Raw genomic sequence first — 18,553 nt, 5'->3', positions numbered from 1 at the left:
GACCTCAAAATGTCATAAAAAACGTCATAGTATAGTATGGCGTCAAAATCGGACAAAAAAAGTCAAAAAATTTTTTTGGACCTCAAAATGTCATAAAAAACGTCATAGTATAGTATGGCGTTTTTTCCGGACAAAAAAAGTCAAAATTTTTTTGGACCTCAAAATGTCATAAAAAACGTCATAGTATAGTATGGCGTTTTTTTCGGGCAAAAAAAGTCAAAAAATTTTTTGACCTCAAAATGTCATAAAAAAACGTCATAGTATAGTATGGCGTTTTTTTCGGACAAAAAAAGTCCAAAATTTTTTTTGAACTCAAAATGTCATAAAAAACGTCATAGTATAGTATGGCGTCAAAATCGGGAAAAAAAAGTCTAAATTTTTTTTTACCTCAAAATGTCATAAAAAACGTCATAGTATAGTATGGCGTCAAAATCGGACAAAAAAAGTCTAAATTTTGTTTGACCTCAAAATGTCATAAAAAACGTCATAGTATAGTAAGGCGTCAAAATCGGGCAAAAAAAGTCAAAATTTTTTTGGACCTCAAAATGTCATAAAAACGTCATAGTATAGTATGGCGTTTTTTTCGGGCAAAAAAAGTCAAAATTTTTTTGGACCTCAAAATGTCATAAAAAACGTCATAGTATAGTATGGCGTTTTTTTCGGGCAAAAAAAGTCAAAATTTTTTTGGACCTCAAAATGTCATAAAAAACGTCATAGTATAGTATGGCGTTTTTTTCGGGCAAAAAAAGTCAAAATTTTTTTGGACCTCAAAATGTCATAAAAAACGTCATAGTATAGTAAGGCGTCAAAATCGGACAAAAAAAGTCCAAATTTTTTTGGACCTCAAAATGTCATAAAAAACGTCATAGTATAGTATGGCGTCAAAATCGGACAAAAAAAGTAAAAAATTTTTTTGACCTCAAAATGTCATAAAAAACGTCATAGTATAGTATGGCGTCAAAATGGGACAAAAAAAGTCAAAAAATTTTTTGACATCAAAATGTCATAAAAAACGTCATAGTATAGTATGGCGTTTTTTTCGGGCAAAAAAAGTCCAAAATTTTTTTGACCTCAAAATGTCATAAAAAACGTCATAGTATAGTATGGCGTCAAAATCGGACAAAAAAAGTCAAAAATTTTTTGGACCTCAAAATGTCATAAAAAACGTCATAGTATAGTATGGCGTCAAAATCGGACAAAAAAAGTCAAAATTTTTTTGGACCTCAAAATGTCATAAAAAACGTCATAGTATAGTAAGGCGTCAAAATCGGACAAAAAAAGTCCAAATTTTTTTGGACCTCAAAATGTCATAAAAAACGTCATAGTATAGTATGGCGTCAAAATCGGACAAAAAAAGTAAAAAATTTTTTTGACCTCAAAATGTCATAAAAAACGTCATAGTATAGTATGGCGTCAAAATGGGACAAAAAAAGTCAAAAAATTTTTTGACCTCAAAATGTCATAAAAAACGTCATAGTATAGTATGGCGTTTTTTTCGGGCAAAAAAAGTCCAAAATTTTTTTGACCTCAAAATGTCATAAAAAACGTCATAGTATAGTATGGCGTTTTTTTCGGGCAAAAAAAGTCCAAATTTTTTTTGACCTCAAAATGTCATAAAAAACGTCATAGTATAGCATGGCGTCAAAATCGGACAAAAAAAGTCAAAATTTTTTTGGACCTCAAAATGTCATAAAAAACGTCATAGTATAGTATGGCGTCAAAATCGGACAAAAGAAGTCAAAATTTTTTTGGACCTCAAAATGTCATAAAAAACGTCATAGTATAGTATGGCGTTTTTTTCGGGCAAAAAAAGTCAAAATTTTTTTGGACCTCAAAATGTCATAAAAAACGTCATAGTATAGTAAGGCGTCAAAATCGGACAAAAAAAGTCAAAAATTTTTTTGACCTCAAAATGTCATAAAAAACGTCATAGTATAGTATGGCGTCAAAATCGGACAAAAAAAGTCAAAAATTTTTTGGACCTCAAAATGTCATAAAAAACGTCATAGTATAGTATGGCGTCAAAATCGGACAAAAAAAGTCAAAATTTTTTTGGACCTCAAAATGTCATAAAAAACGTCATAGTATAGTAAGGCGTCAAAATCGGACAAAAAAAGTCAAAATTTTTTTTGACCTCAAAATGTCATAAAAAAACGCCATAGTATAGTATGGCGTCAAAATCGGACAAAAAAAGTCAAAAATTTTTTTGGACCTCAAAATGTCATAAAAAACGTCATAGTATAGTAAGGCGTCAAAATCGGACAAAAAAAGTCAAAATTTTTTTGGACCTCAAAATGTCATAAAAAACGTCATAGTATAGTATGGCGTTTTTTTCGGGCAAAAAAAGTCAAAAAATTTTTTGACCTCAAAATGTCATAAAAAAACGTCATAGTATAGTATGGCGTTTTTTTCGGACAAAAAAAGTCCAAAATTTTTTTTGAACTCAAAATGTCATAAAAAACGTCATAGTATAGTAAGGCGTCAAAATCGGACAAAAAAAGTCAAAAATTTTTTTGAACTCAAAATGTCATAAAAAACGTCATAGTATAGTAAGGCGTCAAAATCGGACAAAAAAAGTCAACATTTTTTTGGACCTCAAAATGTCATAAAAAACGTCATAGTATAGTAAGGCGTCAAAATCGGACAAAAAAAGTCAAAATTTTTTTGGACCTCAAAATGTCATAAAAAACGTCATAGTATAGTATGGCGTCAAAATCGGACAAAAAAAGTCAAAATTTTTTTTGACCTCAAAATGTCATAAAAAACGTCATAGTATAGTAAGGCGTCAAAATCGGACAAAAAAAGTCCAAATTTTTTTTGACCTCAAAATGTCATAAAAAACGTCATAGTATAGTATGGCGTTTTTTTCGGGCAAAAAAAGTCCAAAATTTTTTTGACCTCAAAATGTCATAAAAAACGTCATAGTATAGTATGGCGTCAAAATCGGACAAAAAAAGTCAAAATTTTTTTGGACCTCAAAATGTCATAAAAAACGTCATAGTATAGTATGGCGTTTTTTTCGGGCAAAAAAAGTCAAAATTTTTTTTGACCTCAAAATGTCATAAAAAACGTCATAGTATAGTACGGCGTTTTTTTCGGGCAAAAAAAGTCAAAAATTTTTTGGACCTCAAAATGTCATAAAAAACGTCATAGTATAGTATGGCGTTTTTTTCGGGCAAAAAAAGTCAAAATTTTTTTTGACCTCAAAATGTCAAAAAAAACGTCATGGTATAGTATGGCGTTTTTTTCGGGCAAAAAAAGTCAAAAATTTTTTGGACCTCAAAATGTCATAAAAAACGTCATAGTATAGTAAGGCGTCAAAATCGGACAAAAAAAGTCCAAATTTTTTTTGACCTCAAAATGTCATAAAAAACGTCATAGTATAGTAAGGCGTCAAAATCGGACAAAAAAAGTCCAAATTTTTTTTGACCTCAAAATGTCATAAAAAACGTCATAGTATAGTATGGCGTTTTTTTCGGGCAAAAAAAGTCCAAATTTTTTTTTACCTCAAAATGTCATAAAAAACGTCATAGTATAGTATGGCGTCAAAATCGGACAAAAAAAGTCAAAATTTTTTTTTACCTCAAAATGTCATAAAAAAACGTCATAGTATAGTATGGCGTCAAAATCGGACAAAAAAAGTCAAAAAATTTTTTGACCTCAAAATGTCATAAAAAACGTCATAGTATAGTAAGGCGTCAAAATCGGACAAAAAAAGTCCAAATTTTTTTTGACCTCAAAATGTCATAAAAAAACGTCATAGTATAGTACAGCGTTTTTTTCGGGCAAAAAAAGTCCAAATTTTTTTTGACCTCAAAATGTCATAAAAAACGTCATAGTATAGTATGGCGTCAAAATCGGACAAAAAAAGTCAAAATTTTTTTGGACCTCAAAATGTCATAAAAAACATCATAGTATAGTAAGGCGTCAAAATGGGACAAAAATAGTCAAAAATTTTTTTGACCTAAAAAATGTCATAAAAAACGTCATAGTATAGTATGGCATTTTTTTCGGGCAAAAAAAGTCCAAAATTTTTTTGACCTCAAAATGTCATAAAAAACGTCATAGTATAGTATGGCGTTTTTTTCGGGCAAAAAAAGTCAAAAAATTTTTTGACCTCAAAATGTCATAAAAAACGTCATAGTATAGTAAGGCGTCAAAATCGGACAAAAAAAGTCAAAATTTTTTTGGACCTCAAAATGTCATAAAAAACGTCATAGTATAGTAAGGCGTCAAAATCGGACAAAAAAAGTCCAAATTTTTTTGGACCTCAAAATGTCATAAAAAACGTCATAGTATAGTATGGCGTTTTTTTCGGGCAAAAAAAGTCAAAATTTTTTTTGACCTCAAAATGTCATAAAAAACGTCATAGTATAGTATGGCGTTTTTTTCGGGCAAAAAAAGTCAAAATTTTTTTGGACCTCAAAATGTCATAAAAAACGTCATAGTATAGTATGACGTTTTTTTCGGGCAAAAAAAGTACAAAAATTTTTTGACCTCAAAATGTCATAAAAAAACGTCATAGTATAGTATGGCGTTTTTTTCGGACAAAAAAAGTCCAAAATTTTTTTTGAACTCAAAATGTCATAAAAAACGTCATAGTATAGTAAGGCGTCAAAATCGGACAAAAAAAGTCCACATTTTTTTGGACCTCAAAATGTCATAAAAAACGTCATAGTATAGTATGGCGTCAAAATCGGACAAAAAAAGTCAAAATTTTTTTTGACCTCAAAATGTCATAAAAAACGTCATAGTATAGTAAGGCGTCAAAATCGGACAAAAAAAGTCAAAATTTTTTTGGACCTCAAAATGTCATAAAAAACGTCATAGTATAGTATGGCGTTTTTTCCGGACAAAAAAAGTCAAAATTTTTTTGGACCTCAAAATGTCATAAAAAACGTCATAGTATAGTATGGCGTTTTTTTCGGGCAAAAAAAGTCAAAAAATTTTTTGACCTCAAAATGTCATAAAAAAACGTCATAGTATAGTATGGCGTTTTTTTCGGACAAAAAAAGTCCAAAATTTTTTTTGAACTCAAAATGTCATAAAAAACGTCATAGTATAGTAAGGCGTCAAAATCGGACAAAAAAAGTCAAAATTTTTTTTGAACTCAAAATGTCATAAAAAACGTCATAGTATAGTAAGGCGTCAAAATCGGACAAAAAAAGTCAAAATTTTTTTGGACCTCAAAATGTCATAAAAAACGTCATAGTATAGTATGGCGTCAAAATGGGACAAAAAAAGTCAAAATTTTTTTTGACCTCAAAATGTCATAAAAAACGTCATAGTATAGTATGGCGTCAAAATGGGACAAAAAAAGTCAACATTTTTTTTAGCCTCAAAATGTCATAAAAATGGTCATAGTATAGTAAGGCGTCAAAATCGGCCAAAAAAGTAATATTTTTTTAAGATCTCAAAATGTCAATAAAAACGTCATAGTACAGGAAGGCGTCAAAATCGGTCAAAAAAAAGTCATATTTTAGCATGACTTCAAAATGTCATAAAAAACGTCATAAGGAATGCTACAGAAACTGTGAATAAATATGGGCCTGGTGAGCGTTGTGTACTCACAGTACTTGTCATCTTGCTCCGTCCACTCTGCATAGACCTGCACTGCTGAGTCAGACTCCACTTGCAGCTCCTTCTCGATGTCCTTTTCTATGAAGAGCAGGCTCTCCTCAGGATGTTCTCTGCTGGACGGTCGCACAATGGTGACTTGTGGAGTGAAACCCAGAGCAGCCTTCTCTGAGATCCAATCCAGTTCTTCTTCTGCTTCATCCTCCTCGTGTTCGTCATCTGCCTCTGAGCTGTCCCCTTCATTGTCCCGATGCACCTTGATCTCATCATCCCTCCACCTCTCTCCCTCAGGCATGCTCTCCCTCCACTTGGCTTTGATCTTTTTGTCACTCTCTGCCTGACTTTGTTTCTCTGACAGGTCTTGACTTCCTCCACTGATTCCCGTGTCCCTCTCTTCAGGCTCTGAAACTCCTCTTTCTGACCAGATTCCATCATCAATGTCCGCCTGAGGCCTCTTGTCTCTGTCTCCAGGCCATGGTAAAGTGCTCGGCTCCAGAAGAGCAGAGCTGGTCACTTTCTCTTCCTCCTCCTCTTCTTTTTCTTGATCTTCCTCCTCCTTTAATGACTCTTCTTCTTCATGTGTAATCTTGTTTGTTTCCTCAACACTGTTGTTTTCTTGTGGCTTTTTATTTGCAGCTATTGGTGGCTCTGCAATCGGACCATCAGGTGACTGTGTCACATCTTCAGTTAATTCTGAGGTTAAACCACCAAGGCCAGACATTATTGTAAAACTGTTCTCTTTTCAGTCAATACCTGTTGAGTCTGATTCTTAGCAAAGCTTCTTCCAGCTGCTAAAAGTCATTTTTGGTAATTCCCTGTGAGGTTAAAAAAAAAAAAAAAGTTTCAAACGACATCCTGCTCTGCCTTCAGCTGCACAAAAAAAAAAAAAAATCAAAGTCCACTGTTTATCATGGGTGTGTTGCCCTATATGGCTTGTTCTGCCCTCACACCAACCAGCAGAGTGTACAGAGTAAGTTCGGGTTTTTTCAGCTGTCAGTCCTGTTTGAAATCAGGCAAATCTATTTAAAACAGATTCAGCACTCTTCAAAACTAAGACCCCAAACAATATGTAAAATATGCCACCTCTTTCAAATTAGCAGACTGCATTCTCAGATATATCAGGCAAACACTCCCTGATCCCTGCTTTCAGACTAGACAGGCAACACTAAATCTTAGTTCCATTAAAACTACAGAAGCACTAACTAGACTAGATTTTACAGAACAATGCAGAGGCGTTCTAGGAAATTCCTGTGTGTAAAACCAGTCTCTCCCCCACACTGAGATATCATTAAAGTTATTCTAACTAGCCAATTATTAACAGAAAACAAGTGATATAAACACAGCCACATTCCCTCTCTCTGAAAACAAGCAACTCTCTGGACTACAGTTATCAGCTACAGTACAAGTATATACTTTAGACTAATACTGCTGCAGCTAAAATATCTTTAAAATTATGGTAATTGCAATAAAGTTCTTGTACCTGTAAGATGAAGGTAAAAACTGTGGCTGGAAAGAGCAGTTTTTTTCATGTTTGATCTAAATCTTTATATACAAGTTTAACCACTGCTTGTGTCTAGTTTCAGGAGAGCTTTGTCCATTTTAAAAAATGGGACTATTAATGAACCTGCAGGTAATCCTTGCTTTTATAATGTATTTCCTTACCTCAGTGTCTACTTAACACAGCTTTTCTTGCCTTCTGTTCAAGTCAGCCCTACATTAATACCACGCAGTGCTTTACAAACACAGAAAACACAGTGAGCTTGTTACCGTCAACACAGTCCACTGCTGGATTTTCACTCAAAAACAGGCCTTTGTTTATCATATCATCCAGAGACTGCTGCGACGAGTGAAGGTCTAACACAGCTTCTTTAATCCCGTGTACACACTGAGGTGTAGTGAATTAGACCTGAGGCAGGGCACACAGGAATGCAGTTTCGGGCTGGAGCTAAAACTTGTTTAGCAACTTCCTATTTACGACCGACACTTTTGATAATTTAACAGAGGAAATATATTGATCGTTGATGGTTAACGTACCTGTTTTAACTTCGGTCACATCACCGAAACAATCCGTCACTTTGTTTAAAAGCACGAGTTCGGTTGTTTCTCTCTCGGGAACTAAGAAGTTACCTGGCAGGTGTGACCAGCTGCTCAAGCCACTCTTGAACAGGAAACGGCAAAGAGGCATCACTCTGCTTCTATTTCCAGGTGAAAAAAAAACAAACAAAAAAAAAAACACGTCACGTAGGTAATTGGTGCTATTTTCCATTTAACAATTTGTTCTCGGAAATTAGTCGCTGATGCTCGCAATTTAACAATCAGCGCTTAAATTTGTAATTTGTGCTTGAAGGGTTAATTTGTGTTAATAATTTGTGATTTCCATTTAATCAGCTAATTTGTGCTCTAATTACAAAACCAGCTCTTGAATTAGTAACTGATACAATTTTATCCTTAACTGGTATTTTATGTTTGAACTAATAATTTGTGCTTATGTTTAAATAGTTCACACTCTATCTAAAACTCCTTGTTCTTGAATTAATCGTTTGCATTTTCCATTTAATAATCGGTTTTCAAATTTGTAATTCATGATGATAATTTATTCTTTCAAGTTGACTTTTTTTTTTCACTTCACAGACCCTGACTTGTACTCGTTTTACAGTTTGTAGTGATTCATCTGTCAAACACACACAACCTTTGATTTGGCTTGACAGCAAGTCGTCAGCAGGAGATGTGAGGGTGTAGATGCTGCGGACAAAGCTACAGCACAGCTAATTACTGCCTATGGATTTGCCTGCATCATCATCCTCGCCATTATATAAACTGTCTGGAGTTAAATTATTCAACAGAGTAAAAATAAACAGGAAAAGAAAGTACTTCACTCATACCTGATCCAAACATCACACCAAACTGTGAAAAATAAAACGGCAAGATCAACATTTTATTTCAAGACCATAATCTCACAAATTATCAGCTTCTTGTTCAAAACACACAAAATCCAAATATGTCCACTTAAAATGATTTGACTTCACAGAGCCAGATCGAATTTCATTGTGATTTTTTAAAAAACCTTAAGCTATTTCCATCCTAATCTCACATTATTTTACATATGTTAACTGGACACACAGAAGCACAGTTTGGCATTTGGAAACTTCAATTGTTTGACCCAAACATAAAGGTGTTAATATCTGGAATAACGATCTGCAAGTCATGACACAAGTTTTTTTACACAAGGTGCTCAAAAACAAGTCAATTAATATTTGTGAAATCAATCCAGTCACTTGAATTTAATCTCATGACAGTCCCAAGTTATAAAAACAAAAGACAAAAAAAAAAAAGGTTTCACAGCTACATGTAAACAATAGAGAAAAGGGTGAAAAAACGACTGCAACTCGATAACAGCAGAAACTAAAAAAAGTAAATGCTACAAGTGGAGGAGGAAATCTTGAAGGCGACTATAAGCGGCGGGAAGGCGTCTGATACGGAGCTCGTCGTCCAGTCGAGGAATGCACATAACAAAAGTTGAGAGGCTGCTCTGAGAAGGACAACTCATTGATTGAAATCAATGGAAACTGATGGTACATTCAAAGCTTTGACAATTAAGGCAAAACAAATATGATGACATGATAAACTGTAAAATAGCATCAAGAAAAACAAGGACATCCTTTAGACATATTTCATCTTCAAAACCCCAAAACTCTCCCCACAGATACTCAATAGAGAGCCGAAGTGAAACCGCAGCTTACGGCTTCTGTTCCACCTCATTCAGAAATCACATAAGGCGTAAGTAAAAGTCTGGTCTCAGAACAGAGTCTGGTTTTAAAATTGTTGTTGTCAGTATTTCTGTTTTAACCTGCCCTTAAGTTCTCATAAGCCACAGACCATCATGGATCTGCTATAACCGTTTTTTTTAGCCCCTTTGGTGCAGCGGAGACACAACATTGAAATACTACCGCTTTTTAAGTTGATAGTGTTGAACTATTTACATACCCAGCACTTATGGAGCAACATGATCATTCATTCATCTGGAGTCAAGTTTAGTGAATGTAAGTCCAAAATTCACTCTCTTTTAGCTCTGGTTTTGGTCTCTATCAACTCCTGGGGGTAATGTCTGGCTCTTTAGCTGCTCACTGATTCTGTGTGCGCTGCGTTGTGGACAGCAGTCGGCGTACAGTGTCTCAAAAACAACTGAAAAAGATGCTACAAGAGTGGTGAGAGTGAACCACAACAGTAAATTTACATGAGCTGAAACTCACTATAAAGCTCTGTAAGGCAGAGGGAAGATTCAGGAAATAATTCTCTGTAGGTTAAACATAAGAGTCCCCTTTCACACTGTGACATTGTTTTCACAATCATTTGATATGATGTTATTATAAAAATAATTATTATAGCCCCTTTAAAGACAGTGAAATAAAAAGTAAATTAATTAATTTAAAAAAACCACATATTGCAAGTTCCAATCCTGTGTCCTTGTGTCAATTTTTGGGGGAATTTTTATACCTTCATTAGATACCAAAAGTGGAGACAGACAGGGAAAAAAAGGGAAAGAGAGTAGAGAAATGATATGCAGCACGGTAGTGGCCCAGTTGGACGGGAGTCGAACTGGGGACCATTGCTCAAGACGTTTTGCACCCATGTGGTATGCACCCTGAAAACTGGGTTGCCCTCTCGAGTCCAAATTTAATTCACCTCTTGTTATGTACCAAATATAGGTTAAAAAAATAATTTTTAGTATCTTTCTGTCAATATTCCTCTACTCTCTCTTCCTGTAAAACACAAAAATATTTTGCTGGCTCATTTTAAACTCAAGGGGATTTACATAACCTTACAAAAGGAAGAGTGTGTGGATGTCAGTTAGCAAATATTGCGCATATTACCCTATATTCATATGGTAGCTTATCCAAGAATATGGAAAGTAAATCCCAGAAACACATTTTATTTTTTCCAGAAATACCAATGAAAGACATGAGAGATTACACTTACAGTTACAGAAGCTGGTGGAACAGAGGCCGTAGCCCGAATGTGACGCCAGGACTTTGGCTCTCTATATTTTCACTGTTCTTTTTTTTCTTATCTTTCCAGCATCTGTTTGGACTTTTTTCCCCTCCAAGTCATTCCCTAGCAACTGTTTTACTGTCACATTTAAACTGACAAACACTGACAGCTAAATTAAAACTGGAACAGTCTATAATAATAAACTCTACATGCCAGTTCTAGTAAAAGATTATTAATACTACTGCTTACTCAGATGACAGAAATAAAGTTTCTTAAAAATAATCAAGCACAGTAAAACTAGATGAACAAGTTAGTTAGGAAAAGAGAGCAACTGCTGAATATCTAGCCTACCCGACTGACAAAATGTTAAAAACGTGTTTTTTCATTGACAAAGATTGTATTCTATGTTTTAAACGGCAACTACTACAGCAACTTTTTTGGTCAGACCGGGATCGTTCATCAAGCCTGGTTACTAACTTCAAAGCCTGCATCCTGTTCGATGAGCGTTTCTTCAGTATTGTTACCGTGTTCGGTGGGAATCGTCTGCGTGTCACGCTCCACCTCCTCTTCTACCGGCTCTCCTTCACATTCCACCCCAACAGCAGATGATATACTCTCTTCTTTTGAATTGCTGGGGAGTGCGCTGTCGAGTGCGCTGTCGAGTGCACTGTCGAGTGCACTGGGGAGTGCACTGTCGACTGCACTGGGGAGTGCACTGTCGACTGCACTGGGGAGTGCACTGTCGACTGCACTGTCGAGTGCACTGGGGAGTGCACTGGGGAGTGCACTGTCGAGTGCACTGTCGAGTGCAGTGGGGAGTGCACTGTCGAGTGCACTGTCGAGTGCAGTGGGGAGTGCACTGTCGAGTGCAGTGGGGAGTGCACTGTCGAGCGGTGTTTCACTTTCACTGGCTTTATTTTTGTTGACTGAACCTTTGGGGCGGCCCCTTTTCCGTGGCATGACATCCTCACTTCTTCCAGTGCTAGGGGGGCGGCCAATTTTTCTCCCGGGTCCATCACCAGGGTTGCGTGGCGAGGATGGAGTGTTAGGCGAACTCCTACGCAAGTGCGCACCTTTCTTAGAATCAGACTTGCGAGGCCGACCGCGGCTTCTGCGAGGGACTGGTGGAGCTCCCTCTGGAGGATCAACACGTGGGTATTTCCTCGGCCGCCCAAGCGGCTTCCATACTTTTGGCTTTTTCAGCTCCTCAGGTGATGGCAGAGGGTACTTCCTTGGCCTTCCCCTTTTGGCTGGTTGTTGTCTTGGACGACCACGCTTCCCTTTTGTGGGTGGGATGTGTACTCTCCGAGGCCGGCCAATCTTACTGTGCACCTTGTATGAAGGTGGTTTCTTGTTTAAAGAGCCTTTGGGTCGGCCTCTTCCCCTCTTAGCTGGCTGGGAACCATCTGTGACCAGTTCTTGTTGATCTCTGCTCTTTTGTTGTATACTTTTTCTTGGCCTTCCCCTCCCTCTCTGAGGCATGTTTGAGATACCATTCGATGTATCTTGTGTCGTCCTCCCAGTGTTATTCACCTCAGCCTTCCTGAGCTGACCTCTCCCCCTTTTTGGTGAGTTAAGGCTTCCATCAGTTTCTGCCTCCCCCTCACTGCTTGCGTCTCTCACCAGTCTGGGTTTCTTATTGATAGAGCCCTTCGGCCGACCTCTTTTCCTAGGTTTTACAGAACTACCTTCATCCTCCTCACCACTTGTTAAACTTTCTGACTTGCGCTTTATGGACCCTTTTGGGCGACCCCTTCCCATTTTTGGTGTATCAGAGCCACCGTTTGGTAAGTTTTCAGTGGCAGCCTTTTCAGGGGTGCTTTTGCTGAAAGACTTTTTGGGCCGGCCTCTTCTCTTAGGCGAATGGTCTGACAAAGTATTGTCTCCATTACTGGCCTGTTTCTTGGACCCTTTCAGCCTCCCTTTACCTCTATGAGTTTGCACAGAATTATCAGCATGGTCGTCTCCTGATCCCTCCTGCACTGTGTTTTTTGTGCCCAAGAGTTTTGGACGCCCTCTTCCCCTCTGGGGCTGTGTAGACCCACCATTGGAAATGCCTGAGACCAGCTCCATTAGGTTTACGTCTGTTACACAAACTTTCAGCTTCTTTGAGCCTTGTGGCCTCCCCCTTCCTCTTTTAGTTGGATTGTTGTTGGACATGTCCACACTGGGCTCTCCTTCATTGCTCACACCATCTCCTTGTTCTGTCTCCATCCGTATTTCTTCTTCCATCCTTCTGCCCTCAGCTTGGACTACGTCTGTTAGGTTGGCACCTGTAAATTGAACATTGAAAACCACAATGAATATACAATTAATAGTAAGTTAATGAGAACATTAAAGTATTTAATAAACATTTAATATTGATTAGATAACTACATTCACAATTCTTTATTTGTCATGAAAATAACAAAATATGGGAAGAACAATAGTAAAGTCATGAAATCAAACAACTGAAATAAAAAACTGTTCCTTGTTTAAAATAGAGCTGCAGCAATTAGTAATCACTTAGTTGATTGAAATAAAATTAATTGACAGCTACTTTGATAATCATTTGATTATTTTGATTTTGATTATTAAGTAATTTTTCAAGCAATAATTCCAAACACTTGATGTTTAGTAAATTTAATACTTGAGGGTTTTGGACAGTTTGTCCAACAAAACAAGACATCTGCACCTTGTGCTCTAGGATATTGTGAAAAATATTTTTCGGTTTTCTGATGCTTTTTTTAAGTTAATCAAGAGAATAACCTGCACATTAATCAATCATAAAAAGTAACTGCTAGTTACTTTTACTAAGTAAATTTTAAGTAGACGTGTAATGAAGTAACGCAATATAACAAAATAGATATTTTAAAAAGCAAAAAACATTGTTAAACTTAAATAAAATGACAAACAAATATGGTGTTACAAAAACAAGAAAATACTCTTGTAATGAGAGACTGAGCAAATTATCTTGTTTTTTTTGTGATGGCAATATGATGTATTAATCAGGAAAAATTAAATGTCAAATTTAACATCTAGTATATTTGAAATATGTAGTAGGATAAAAACCTGACACCTGTTTCAAAAGTAATATAGACCATTTTAACAATCTAAATCTGTGTCCTCATAAACCAATTAACTTGTATCAACACATTGATTATTTATAATTAATTAAAAAAAATTTTCAAACTATAAACCTGAATACTGTCTGTAGTTAAGGAGTATAACAACCAAATACTTTGCACTCATAACAACTTGAAAACAATATTCAATTTCAGAAAAACTTTTTTTTTTTTAAACAGCACCTTTCTAGATATACAATTATTATTACTCTTAAGCTTAACAAAAGAAAGGGGAGCAAATGTTATCTACAGAAAAAAACCTATTCTGTAGAGTGAGACAGAAAACACGTGCAGAATTTTAAATATTAATTGGAAAGCATTTAATAAAATATGCATAGTTGCTATTATTATTTACAAAGCTGGGTTTTACTTGGCTATGTCTATGTTCTGGACTACAATCTTCCAACGGCGGGAAGGCGTACGATGGTCAAGTGTTCAGGAGGCTAGCAACAACATGTGCACAGTTAACGTCGCTGCATGCACATACTAGCATACTAGCATACTAGCAATTTTGTGTTCTTAGGCTGCATATTTACACATGGGAAAAACATGCAATTTTTTTGAAAAATCCTATAGACCCCATGCATTGTCAGCGGTAACTGAAGGACTATAAATCTGGTCAAATGTAGGGCCCTAAACAATTGCGATGACTGCGGACCAGATTGTTTTCCAGGTAATAGTCAGCTTCAAAATCGACGACGATGGAAAGAGTAGCTAGCGGCGCAAATCAGATAAAATACTGCAATTAACAGAGCTCATATCTCACCTTAAAGAAATCCTTTGTTCGGTTTTAGTTTAATTTTTCACCAAACACTGATTCATCAGACTGCCCGTAAAGTGAAAGTACGCCTTTATTGTTGCTGCGGTGGCTGTTTAAATTTGCGACCGCTTCCGGTCGTCCGTGACGTTTAAGAGGCTCCGTAGGAAACAGCAATTCACAGTTTCAGTTCCCCACCCAGGCTGCTACTGTGACCTCGCATATACACTGTTGCCCACGTGCAGAATTTATACCCGCATTTGTAATGTCACTTCTTTACTCCATAGATATTTCCTTGTCTCCTCATTTTGTGATTATTTTGCTCAAATACACTTTAAAGTTACAGTTTTAAAGTTTGTGTAGGTGTGGACAGTGATTAGTACCGTCATTTACCGTCTTTTTTTCAAGCTTCATTTTTTTCAGTTCATCTTATCCTATCTTAGCTCGTCTATAAACATGAAAGGATACAACACCTCCATAACACTTATGTTAAAAGATAGTTAACCAAGGCCCACACCTGCACAGTCACAGGAGTGAGAACATCCTTCCAAACTTGATGCAATGATCCTTATAATACCTGCAGACATCGTGTGCAGCAGTAGGCTGCACTAAAGAAGACCACACATGGACCTATCAGGAGTAAAATGTGATTGAAATTAAACTGAGCTGTAAAATCCTAACCCAGGCAAAAAAAAAAAAAAAAAAAATTGTGATCAGTTCAAGATGCTTCATTTGGTCTTGGATATTCACATAGTGTAAGAAAAAAACGTTTAACAGTCTTTTCTGATTCTGTGGAGAGCAAATTGAAATTTCTTCAATATTTGCTTTATAAAAGTGTTTTTATCTTAAATATCCACTTCATCAGCATCTGATTATGTTATACTTTACCTGTTACAACTTACCCAGGATGTAAGGTAGCCCAGTCTGTTCCTCTTCATTATCTGTCTGGCTCTGGGTCTAATATGGAGTAAATGGTATCACAAACTGATATACATAGGTGAAATATTATGTACTGATTTATTATTTTATTTATTTACTATTTATCTAAATTAAAATTTGAATTGCATACAATGTTTTACTTTCTTTTCCACCAACGGAGCACTGTCACTGTGGGACTGTAACTCAGCGCTGCCCCCTACAGATGAATCTGTTAAGTGTAAAAAAATATTGGACAGCAGTGATATCATTATGCTCGGTGCACAGAGGGACAAAATATAATGTGGAACATTTACCATTATGGAGGAAAGTAACGGAAATATTCTGATTTAACTCTGTAACACAATCATAAAAACTCTGACTTCTACTCAAAGGAACATGTTTACATTATGTCATTATTTCCCTAGTACTAAAAATAAGAATTCCTAATATTAATATATTAATATTAACAATAGTTTAAGAAAACGTGGTCTGTTAATGTTTGGTAAAAAATAAATTACATAGTCTCAAAATCAGTTTAATGGTTTCACTAAAGAGAAAAGGCTGTTTGTTGGGGAAAATAAGGAAAACCTAAGACAAAGTCCATGATTTAAGGGCTTTACCTTTCGGTAAAATTCTTCTAGCTTCTAGTTCTTCTAGCTGGAAGATTATGAAAAACTTCAGTCGTATTCTAGGAGGGGAATCTTTTTTTTGTGGCAGATTTTATTTGAGGAACGGGAGTTGTTTGCACAGCAACCCTTGGTGAATTCAATACACCCAGGCTGCTGCTACCAGCCTTATTTGGTCTGGTATCACCAGTGACTTAGGGTGGCTAATAAAACAAATCTTTATTACAAACTTTATATATTAATGTGTAACTGACAATAAATACTGAGCTAGTGTTTCACCACTTTTCCCGTAACTAGAGGCACCAAAGAATTTTTATTTTAAGTCAGTCAGTCTGTGTGTAGCTCTGAGATGCATATTTCCGTTAAAAGAGTCAATCTACATGACATGACAAAAGACAAGCCCAGTTCTTATTTAAAGAGGGTGTGACTGATTTAGATAGATAAGATAAACTTTATTGATCCACACAAGGAAAGTAAAGTGTCACAGCAGCTGAAGAAGGACAGCAGATGAATACTATAGATTAGACACCTTAAAAAGTCACCTTGTCTTATATTTTAAGTTTGAAAAAACAAATGTAAAAAGAATTTAACTCTATACAATGATATTATGAGTTTGACTGTGGAAAAGCTCAGCTTATCTGTCCTTCTTCAGATGGTTTGTCAGTATCAGCTCCTTTCCTGTGCCTCTATGCAGAGGGGAATCATACTGACAATGAAAGAAAAAGAACTGGGGGGGGGGGGGGGTGGCGGGGGTAAAGGTTAGGAAACAGAGGCAAATTAGAGAGAGGCAGATTATGTTGCACAGGGTAGTTGGTTAAGGGGGCGGAGGATGAGGTAAGGGCAGAGTGATGAGGTCAGCATCAATAAGAAGAATGCAAGAGAAGAGAAAGAAATATGCAAATTGTGTTTATATGTGTGTGAGGACGGGAGAGACAGAGAAGCTGTCAGTTCAAAAGAAGGAGAGAGGGGCTGAGAGAAAATGACAGACGTGGCCGGAGGAAAGGAAAGGAGCGTTTGAGAAAGACAACCCCTGAGAGACTGTGCGCTGAACCCGCTGCCCTGTCTCAACCCTCCTCCCCCTCCTCCTCTCTCCCTCCCTTCCTCCCTCCCTGTGTGCTTTGCCATGGTTACCAGACAGGGCTCCCAATGCAGCCAGTTAATGTGTTTTTCAGCAGCAGTCCCGAGCTGGGTACTAATGTGTCTCAGTCTGTCTCCTGCACAATCAATGTCAACTGTCCTGGGATGCACAAACACATGGAGGGCTGAGAGCCAGGGAACACTGAGAGACCCTGGCTGAGCGTCAGGACGAGAGCCTGAAAAAAGACCACGTCACTTTCATTTATTCACCTGAAAACTGCCAGCTGTGGCGGTTTGTTAAGTGGTCAGAAAAATGAGACAGTGAAGACGCGTGATTTGTGCTCTCTGTAGGATCACATGCTGATGCTTTACTACACTCATCTGCAACGTGTGTCTTACATTTGGTTGAGCAAGAACGTTTCCTACGCTGCTTATGTGCCACAATGATACCAGCAAGACCACTGAAAGAAAACAGATTATTACATTTTTAAAGATACTTTTCAGTATTTATTGGATTTACATGGAATTTAAATCAAAAAACAATACAACAAGTTTTTACCATTTCTTGAATTTTATTGTCACATTTTCACTGAATAAAAAAAAGGTGCAAATCACTATCCATAGAAATTATGAAAATGAAACAACAGAAAATTAATAAGTAATTATTTTGATAATCAATAAACTGTTTAGAGTATCATTCAAAAATGTTCACAAATGTGTTTTCAGCTTCTCAGTTGTTGCTCTTCTTTGTCTTATCAGATAGTAAACTAAATATATTTTCGGTTTGAACTGAATATGTCTCTTTCAGCTCTAGGAAACTGTGACAGGGATCTTTCACTATTTGGTGACATTCTATATTGAGAAAATGATTTGTAGATTAATTTATAATTATTGTTTGTTGCAGCCCTGTGAAAATCCACATTTTTTTCTCTGTCTAACAATAACTAAATACATATCAGTTGCTGTGAGGACTGTGAGGAAAATTTCTACTGATAAATATCAAGGTGACGATACTTGGTCTGTCTTTATATAAAAGGAACCATCAAAGTGTTTCTTGTGTCCTGACTACAGGTCTTCAGTGTTGTAATTTTCAGAGTCTGTGAACAGATTTAAAAATCCCATGTGAATCATATATCGGGGTCACGACCCTTGGCTGTCTTCTTATTGAACCGTGTAAGCGTTCATCGCACAAAGTCGGCCAAAAGGTACTGCCCCCTCCAGAGAACCACGTTCTCTCTCCTTGGCGTTCCCTGATGTCTGGAAAGTTTGGGGAATTCTCTCCAGATGACTTCATGCAGTCAAAACGTCTAAATCTCTGGCTGCTCTGCGGAGTGACTCGGACCTATTATATATTTCTGATATTTGTCAAAATCCCATGATTTGAAAAGTACATACTGTGTTGTCTGGCAATTTAAGAAGTCTTCTCTCAGTCTAATGACAGGAGGTGTTGTGGTCTCCAGAAGCAGCTGCATGCACCTTTGTTCCCAAGGACCTCACCTGTGACC

The 18,553-nt window shown here is 36.5% G+C and overlaps 2 protein-coding genes across 6 annotated transcripts in view; both read right to left on the bottom strand.

Annotated features, from left to right (window-relative positions):
• Positions 1–7,745, bottom strand: part of LOC121192404 (transmembrane protein 79-like) — a 49,459-nt gene extending 41,714 nt beyond the window's left edge. For 2 of the 5 annotated variants that reach the window (XM_041054090.1, XM_041054091.1), the window contains exons 1-3: positions 7,612–7,675; positions 7,240–7,309; positions 5,572–6,392 (exon numbers count right to left, since the gene is read on the bottom strand). In XM_041054090.1, the coding sequence (XP_040910024.1) occupies positions 5,572–6,298 (727 nt within the window). In that variant the 5' untranslated portion in view covers positions 6,299–6,392; positions 7,240–7,309; positions 7,612–7,675. Of the gene's footprint in view, positions 1–5,571; positions 6,393–7,239; positions 7,310–7,344; positions 7,457–7,611 lie in introns of those variants that run through there. The other 3 variants (XM_041054086.1, XM_041054087.1, XM_041054088.1) reach the window with 3 other exon arrangements.
• A 746-nt stretch (positions 7,746–8,491) lies between these two features.
• On the bottom strand, positions 8,492–14,572 carry si:ch211-288g17.3 (origin recognition complex subunit 4). The gene is made up of 2 exons (XM_041053892.1): positions 14,437–14,572; positions 8,492–12,839 (listed from the first exon to the last, which is right to left on the bottom strand). Exon 2 carries the CDS (start codon positions 12,796–12,798, stop codon positions 11,026–11,028), a length of 1,773 nt encoding a protein of 590 aa, XP_040909826.1. The 5' UTR covers positions 12,799–12,839; positions 14,437–14,572; the 3' UTR covers positions 8,492–11,025.
• Between the last annotated feature and the right edge of the window lie 3,981 nt (positions 14,573–18,553).

Source organism: Toxotes jaculatrix, chromosome 13, assembly GCF_017976425.1.
Source record: "Toxotes jaculatrix isolate fToxJac2 chromosome 13, fToxJac2.pri, whole genome shotgun sequence".
Lineage (NCBI taxonomy): Eukaryota > Metazoa > Chordata > Actinopteri > Toxotidae > Toxotes > Toxotes jaculatrix.
Note: the sequence above shows the minus strand (reverse complement) of the source record. Positions and strands in the feature narration are given on the sequence as shown.